Source organism: Melanaphis sacchari, unplaced genomic scaffold, assembly GCF_002803265.2.
Source record: "Melanaphis sacchari strain LSU unplaced genomic scaffold, SCAv2.0 Contig1535_pilon_pilon, whole genome shotgun sequence".
NCBI classification, from domain to species: domain Eukaryota; kingdom Metazoa; phylum Arthropoda; class Insecta; order Hemiptera; family Aphididae; genus Melanaphis; species Melanaphis sacchari.
This window is the reverse complement of record NW_020270673.1, coordinates 1145-10149: the sequence shown is the minus strand read 5'-3', so window position 1 is coordinate 10149 and position 9005 is coordinate 1145. Positions and strand designations below refer to the sequence as shown.

The window sequence follows — 9005 nt, the reverse complement described above, 5'->3', positions numbered from 1 at the left end:
TAAGTTGAATATATTTCATAGTAATAATATAAAATTATAATTTAGATTATTACATTAAAATAAAGGTGGTAATAGGTACCTATATACTAGTCTACAAAAATTATTTTTCCTCTAAGCTGAATTGATACCTAATTAATTAAATTTACTTACCAATAAATATCTAATAATTTCAATCGGTTTGATACTTTCTGAAGTTGAGTATCAGCTTTACTGAATTCTTCAGAAATTATATTCAAAAGTAATCAAATGTTTCAGGACTTACTCTCGTAATTTTAAATTATTAAATCATCATTACGAGCAATACGTAACTGAACGAAGTACATCATTCATCCACATTTACATCTGGGTTCAACTGAAGTGTTACATCAGGTTAGAGGATATCAACGCACAGTTTTCTTTCTCTCTCTGAGCCACGAGCGTAACATGGATAAAACGCGTTTACGCTGAGTATTATTTATTTTTCTATGTTTTTGTGTAAAATCACCCATAACAAAACTTAAAGTCAATAATATTTTAGAGAGTATGACATATCCATTTGCCTAAATATTGTCTTAAAACAATTTTAAGCATAAATTAAATTTATTTATTTTTTTTTTTTTATTTTAAAAGTTGAATACCTACCAAGTCGAATAATAATAAAATATAAAACCGATAGGTTAAATTCTCAAAAATATTATTTTCTATAATTTTTGTAATGCGTGTTTTTACTCTATGATTATACCTACACGGCTACACAAAAATATATACCTATATATATATGTATAAAAGATTTTGTTTAAATGCCTTTTGCCTATGTTACGCATGGGCCTGAAAGAGAAAACATACAGTGCGCTGATATCCCAATTAATTCACCAATAGTAGATAATCAATAAATATAAAATAAAAATGTTCTCAATTTTATATTACGAAAATTAATAAATGATAATGAATATTAAATTGTTATTCTAATATATTGCATAAGTGGTAGGTACCCATCATATTATATACCCAATAAAAATAATTGTTCGACCGAAAGAGCATTTTCCAAACCATCAACAAGAATAAAAAATAAATATAGAACAAGTCACAGACTAACGAAAATTTAACATCGTTATAATAACGATATTAGATTTAGAAAATTATATTTTGCAATTGATCGATTTCGATGAAATTATTCAACAATTTGCAAGAGAAAAACCAAGAAAAAAAATTAAAAATATTATTCTTTTTAACAAATTTAATTTTTACCTATATAGGTATAATAATATATACAATATACATGTGTAATATTTAGCCTAATATATATATATATTTGTTCTGTACAAGATTATTAGTAATACAATTTTTTTGAAGTTAAAATTGAAAGGGGGGTCACTGAGTTTATGGTGTCCTGGGGCCCAATCAATCCTTAATCCGGGCTTGCTGGTAATTGGTATTTCTCAAGAGATTTCGGTGTGGCGAAAGAGATATTCTGGGTACCTATGACACTCATCACACTTATAAACGCATTAGCCAGCTGCTGTTGGGTGGAGATTTAAAATGAGATATTATAATAATTAGTATTTACGTTAAATGGTTAAATTTTTGAACAACATAATATTATAAGCAAACAACAATAATGTTATTTTTTGAATAAATTGTTTATATTATGTAATAACCTTTAACCCGTACCTAACGATTGTTCAATTGTTTTGTATAAAAAAAAAAAAAAATAAATAAATAAAGGTTTAATAGGTAAATTGAAAATTGTTTTATCGTCATACAAATATTATCGCAATTCCCATCCTCGTTGAGAAGTTGAGCGTTAATCAATAATTTTTCGTTTATTACTAGGTACTTGACTTTGACAGACGGCATATAATTATTTAACCGTAAATTTACAAATTTAAGTACCTACGCGTATTTAACAATTAAACACAAAATAAAATATGCTTTCGAACGCCCGAGGGTTTGTCGGAATACTAAAAGACTAGGTATAGGTATTATAAATTTATTGATGAATGTTATAAAAGCTATGTGCAGTACGAAGTACAATATTTACGATAACTATCAACATTCAACATAATAATATGGGTAATAATATTAGATAATTTATTCGAAATTCCAATTTTCAAATGAAAACTTTCAACATTTGTAATGCTATGAAAATATAAACTTAAATTCTACGGTTATATGTTTATTGTTTTTATAACTTTTTTGATTTCGGCCTCATAAAAATATGTCACAGGACCCGCCGAGCTCGGCATGCTTGATCTACATCTACATTTTCAATCATGCAATACATATGATTTCTACAAAAAAAAAAAAAATGAATATTTTTTGAGAAATAAAATGTTTTAAAAGTTTTAAGTATTTCCTGTAACGACAACAAAATAAATAGGGTTAGAATAAGAATAAAAACTATAGAAGTTATTTTAACAATATTAAAATTTAGGCACTCGTACATGACTAATCTATTATTGGCACATAAATCATGAGTTCAAATATCCATCAATATCTAACATTTAGTATAACCTTGAGTAGAGCAGTACTCATAAAAATAATGATTAAACTGTTGAAAAAAATTATGAAACATGTTAATAATTACTTAAAACATAGGATGTATACTTATTTTAAAATCCTTTGAATTAAAATACTTATTTAGTCTAATAAATAATTTGGATCTAAATTTTAGATCAAATTCAATTTTTTTATAGTTTTCTGTTTTGAATCCTGGTAATTTTGGCTACTGGCTATTTTTGATTTTTGAACTGCTATAAAACTTAAAATTAAACTGTAAAATGTGTTATATTTTATTTAACGTTTTAAACTGAGAATAAATTAAATAATATAATGAGTTTTTTTCTTCAAAATATCAATTTAAAATAAAAAAATTTCTTTATAATATTAATAATATTCTGGTAATGTATAGTTTGATTTTATTACCCAGCCATCAAGTACAGACTATAAGTTAAATGATAATTTAAGAGATAATTAACTATTGAGTAATAATATTATAGTAAAATGGTTATTTTTTAGTACAGCAATTATTAATTTATTAATTTGTTTTTTACTACTTTAAATAAGTACTTCAAAGTGTTTCAACATTTAATTGCGATATCCAGTTCTATATGTCAAATCAAATTTTGTAGGTAAGCCTAACACACTGCCTAAAGAGCAAGAGCAACTTATAAATGTGATGTAACAGAAACATAATATTATTAACAATAAAACATAAGTTCTCAGCAATTAGAGAAACTCTAAGACAATGTTATTAAATTATTTTAGGATCATTGGTGTACTTAATTATATTAAATCAAAAAAATATTATTTAAGAAATATACATACTAAATATAATTTGCAAAATTATTAAATATATTATTACACATTATATTATATTCTACTTAAAGGTGAAATATTAATCAACTGCACAATACTAAATAGCCAATTCTAATGAATAAAAATAATAATAATATTTTTGTAACTTATCATTAAGAGTTAAATTATTAGATCAAAAAGCTATTTAAAATTAGTTTTTGGAAATAGTGTAAACAAGTGAGCGATTTTTACCAATCTCTTCTTTAGGCACAGGGTGACAGTTCTAGAATTTTGTGGTGAAAAATTATTTGTGTTAAGTAAATTAATAAAACAAAGTTATAAAAATTTTGACATTCAATCATCAAGGGCAGTTATTGTCTAGAGAATTGATACTCAAGTCTATAACCACAACAAAATGGTAATTTGTATTAATTTTTTACTTTTTTTCTCCTAAGTATATTAATATTTTACTATATATATATAAATAACCTACCTATTTAAGGTTTAAATAACTTCAGGATTACGGAGGTATGGAGGTTCTAATCCATTATACATTAATTATATTATTTAACTCGATGATTTTATAATGAAAAAAAAATAAAAATATAAATAAATATTAAAATTAATAGTTGATACTAGGTCCATCCAATAGTAACCTTATAAATCATAAGTATTCTAATCAATAAGAAAATAAATATAGTTGACTAATAAAAATATCTAGCACACAAAAATATATTATTATAAACAAAATTTTAATTTCTTAAATTAATTATTCGCACGGAAATCAAATTGCCAAAAATATTTGATTGCTTCAATACAACATTCCTTTTTAGCTGCCTTTTTTGTTGAACCTATAAAACATAAATCAATAGCAATAAACTAACTGAAAATTGTTTTAATATAAATACCTACTAATCCAACCAAAATTTTTTGTGTACATTTCTACATGGATAAACTTTATTTTATCAAAATTTATCATTAAAAAAAGTATTGAATTTTTATTTGTGTTTTATAAAGTAAAATAATTTTATAAAAAAATCATATACTACATCAGAGTTTAGTATTAAATAGAACTCTGAAATCTTTTTTCAGATAAAACATATAATTTAATATAATGTTACAAAGACTATTACCTTGTCCAGAAAATGGAACATCATCTATCACACAGCTCACTTGAAAAAGTGATGGAGTTTTTAAACTCATTATAGTTTCAACAAATTGTACACCGGGTTTCATTTGATTTATTAACTGTATTGGATTACAATTTTTCGGGTTTTCAGGAAACTTTCTCATAGCACCAGTCTAAAATAAAAGAGATTAGGTTAAACAGTCATAACATAATATGTTGAGTGTATAAATTTAAAAGTCAAAGATAACAAAATACAAAATTGAATTTGAATTCAAATTGTTATTACACATGGTTAATAAAGAGAATAAGAGTACTTTAGAGATAATGCATATTTGTTGTTAAATGTTCAATCTTTAATCAGTTTTAGTAAATGCATCAAAACTATTTTTTTATAGTCTAATAATGTCATGATATATTTAAATGGAAAATAATATACTTTAACTGCTTTATATATTTTAACATACTAATATAAGTATAACCTCTGACTTTGTAATATTATAATACATTAATTGAATTGTTTTAGAGTGTAAATCCCCTATTGACTATTTTATTAAATTATCTTATTCCTTGGTAAAAGTAGTAGAAGTATAGTAGTAGTATAAAAAGGTATACTCTTTAATGTATATTTATTAAGTCATTAAAAAATAATGTGAACAAAAATGTTATAAGTTTTTTTTATTAATATCCCAAAAACCAAAGATTGAAAGTTAAAATAGATAATAATTTAGGTTGCAACGAAAATCAAAATTATTCTTACGATATAGATAATAAATATATCCTGGAAAAAGACTACAAAAACAACATTCTTAGAACTGTATGTATTACAAATATTATAAAACCAATGGTAAAACTAATATTTTAATAATAATAATTTTAAAAAATAAATAAAAATTCTGCCAAGTTGACGTATAAACCCTTATTTTAACATAACCAAATCATATGATTTTTTATTCCAACAAATTCAAAATCAATCAGTTTGTATTAATTACTGTTTAAAATGTATTGCAAATTGTAAATAACGATTATTCACCTTAGGTTGTGATTTGATGACATTTGGTTCTTCATGTACATAATTAGCTTTTGTAACAACAGGTTGTAGCTCCCATTGATTTATTAAGTTATGCATAGCTAATGAAGCAAAATGTGGCCAAGGAAAATCCTCTTGTGGGGGTCCTTTAGGTTTTGACACTGAACTATTTTCTCCAACTTCCATATCAACCTGCATGGGAGATTCTTCTTTTTTTTCTAATTTATATATTTACATGTATATAATACAAGAATATTAAAAGTTAACAACATCAACACTTTTAATTACCAGATCGTTCACTTATTTTTTTTGCCAACATAATGCGCAAGAAGTTTTCACATGCCTTTTGTTTGGCTTGAGTCTTAGAAATATGATTTGCAGAATAAATTTGACCATCAATCTATATACATATATTTTTTTTTAAATATAATTATTAATCATTATATTATTTTACGAGAAATGAAATCAAGTTTTCTAATTCAATTATATCATACCTCAAGTGTAGCAGTGTAACTCATAACATTATGAAGTGGGTGCTCTTGTAAGTGAATTGGTACATCTTTGAACAATTCAGAAAATACCATCAATGGACTTTTAGGAGATACTAAACGACGCATTCTAGCATTTAGTCGCTTTTTACGTTCTTTCTTGCTAATTTCTATTAAAAAAAATTAATTTAATTTAATTAAAACAATCAATTAACAAAAATTACAATAATTTAATTTAAAAAGCATTGACATACTACGTTTGACTGGCCATTTTACTTCAGACTTCTCATTTTTTGGTTTTTCATCTTCAACTTTTATCTGTTTGTTCTATATAGCCAATGAGACAACATAAGCAATTTTTATAAACGCGGCGAAGAAGTATTTTCAGTTTGCGCAGACACATATACTTCAGCAGATAATACATCAAAACGATTTAGTATAAATAAAAATAGTAATAATGATAATATTTTCATTATTCTAATAAATATTGTCATTATTATTATTCTTATTATAAGAGAACAGTGTTTAATCTGCCAAGGTTTATGTAGTTACAAAAAAGCTATGACACCATCCATCATAAATGATGACAAAATATCACTGACTCGGACTGTAAATAAACACAACATTTGTGTAGATTTGCAGAATCCTACTGGTCAGATAATATAATAAATATGGCATCAAATTAATGGTTGGGTTTACTAGTTGCCAATCAGAATACATTGAAATTTTAAAATAATTTAAAAATAGAATTAATTATTCAAATTGTATTTTCTTTCAAATTATTCATTACATCAATATTTAAATGAAAATGATATGTGTTATTGGCAACAAGTAATAGCTTCAACCACACTGAATTTACAACACCGCAACATATTTTAAGCTTAGCTGTCTCACGTTTATGCGAGACGCCCCAGGAATAATATTTGCAACCTTTAATCCAAAAATGATATGGATTGATCAAATCTGCACTACGACTGAAACCACTCTGAAATAGATGTACTATAAGTTTAAAATATGCGGGACACTCAAAATCTGTCAGAATACATAGACATGTTCTTTTGAAATGTTAAAATAATTAGTTTTTAAATCAATATACATATATTATGGTTTGGTGTCATATTAAATTAACTTAATATATATAAATATAAATATGTGACTATAGAATTGGTTAAATGTTAAATATATAACTATGTACCTGATGATCCTGTACTGTAGATGATTGAGTAACCACAGTAGTTGGTACTTGAGTTTCAGCCTCTGGTTTGGGACAATGTAGTTGAGGTGGTAAATCCTGTAAGGGCATAGGATGTTGTTGATTTTTCATTGGATTAGCTGTTTTCTGAAAATGGAAGACAATTTAGTTATTATATTAATATTATTATTATAAAGGCCATTTTTAATGCTAAAAAAAATAAATAAATAGGATAATTATTCATAAATAATTATAATAATAAAAACATAAATTTCAATTTTAATAATCATTTAGTACTTTAGTACTTAAGACTATATTAAGAATATTTAAGTTCAATAAATAAAAATATAGTGAGTCAATGTATATAAATTAAATGAATTAATAAAAAAAAAACATTATGGCAGTTTTTGGAAGACTCAATTATTCAACAATAGGCAAGAAGCAATTTATCAATTCTTAATACTATTATGGTTAGTAACTACTAACTACTGATTATCTTTTAAATTATTTTCTAAATATTGCTATCAAAGAGTAAAATGTTATTTATTGATGAGAATATTCTTCATTAAGTATAATTATTGGTCTAACATTTATTTCAATAATCATAACAAGTGATTTGTGTAATTTTTTTTTTTTTTATATTGCTCATTTTTAATCAATAAATATATACTTAAAAAAAATAATAAATATTGATGATGTAATTAAAACTTATTTAAAAATAACAAGCTTACTGGTGTTGATACACAATTTGTCACTTGTGACATTGTTTGCTGCTGTGGTGGTGGTTGCTGTATCTGTGGTGGTGGTTGTTGTATCTGTGGTGGTGGTTGTTGTACCTGTGGTGGTGATTGTTGTATTTGTGGTGATGGTTGTTGTTTTTGTGGTGGTGGCGGCGGCGGTTGTTGTCTGAAAGTTTCAATTTTTCTGGTATACTGGTTATTGTGGCTATTGCCACCTAAAAAATAATAAAATTAAAAGTTAATTTTTAAATATTGAAATTAAATTAAATTATTTTTAATATCTTCATTTAAAAATTACATTTACCAATTTCTGTGTATATCATAGAATACAATTTTAAGAGTAAAATACAATAGAGGCGTACAATAATTTTACTCATTATTTTACCATTTTTACTCAACATAGGACTTTTAGTTATTAAAATACTTATTAGCGCTATTCATTTAACGATACTATTTAAGACTAAAACTTCTTGTGCTATTGCTCTTTGTATATTACTAAAATATGGAGTTACTATTATTCACGTGCAGAGTCACCAACTGCATTTTTGTTTGGCTGCAACTCTAGTTTTATATAATCACACTCACCAATCTAACTATTAACTTCCAAACTCCTTAAGGGAATAATTTCTTAACCAAATTACTGGGAAAAATAAAGGTTTTATAATTTTCTATTATGTATTTCAATAATTGTGTATGATGTATAAACAATAATACTAAAGTTTATAATTAACTTATCTCATATAAATAGTAGTATGATTTTATTCTAAGTTTATAGTTACTAAATGTAGTTTTTTGTTTTGGCATATCTGTTTTGTTCGAAGAACTAAATTAGAAGTGTAGTTAATATTGTATAAACAATAAACATAGAAAAATACAATTTATTTTTGGTTGATTATTATAACTTAATGAGTTAAAATTAAGTACTTATTGGGTTTAACTGAGTCACATCAATTATATCATAAATATTCAATATTGAAAAAATAAACAAGGATACTCACATATTTAATTTATCGTCATGACAAACTGTTTTGGAAATAATAAAACAAAATATTAAACTAGCCACAAATGTTTAAAAAAAAACATTACAGAAAAAATTATGATAAAAAAAAAAAAAAAAAAAACTGAAATATATTATTTTAATTATTAGCAACTA

The 9005-nt window shown here is 24.6% G+C and overlaps 1 protein-coding gene across 1 annotated transcript; it reads right to left on the bottom strand.

Moving 5' to 3' along the window:
• Positions 1 to 4008: 4008 nt before the first annotated feature.
• LOC112592009 lies at positions 4009 to 8066 on the bottom strand. Its single transcript, XM_025335973.1, has 8 exons — positions 7844 to 8066; positions 7116 to 7259; positions 6175 to 6247; positions 5927 to 6090; positions 5721 to 5832; positions 5436 to 5650; positions 4410 to 4578; positions 4009 to 4127 (listed from the first exon to the last, which is right to left on the bottom strand). The coding sequence occupies exons 1-8, from the start codon at positions 7874 to 7876 to the stop codon at positions 4042 to 4044; spliced, it is 996 nt and encodes a 331-aa protein (XP_025191758.1). The 5' UTR covers positions 7877 to 8066; the 3' UTR covers positions 4009 to 4041.
• Positions 8067 to 9005: the final 939 nt, after the last annotated feature.

Excerpts from the sequence above, each read along its gene's own strand:
- LOC112592009 (XM_025335973.1), bottom strand. The coding sequence starts at position 7,876 with ATGTCACAAGTGACAAATTGTGTATCAACACCA. Across the intron at positions 5,833-5,926 it reads GTTACACTGCTACACTTGAG|ATTGATGGTCAAATTTATTC; the intron begins GTATGATATAAT and ends ATATGTATATAG. Across the intron at positions 4,128-4,409 it reads TGTTCCATTTTCTGGACAAG|GTTCAACAAAAAAGGCAGCT; the intron begins GTAATAGTCTTT and ends TATGTTTTATAG.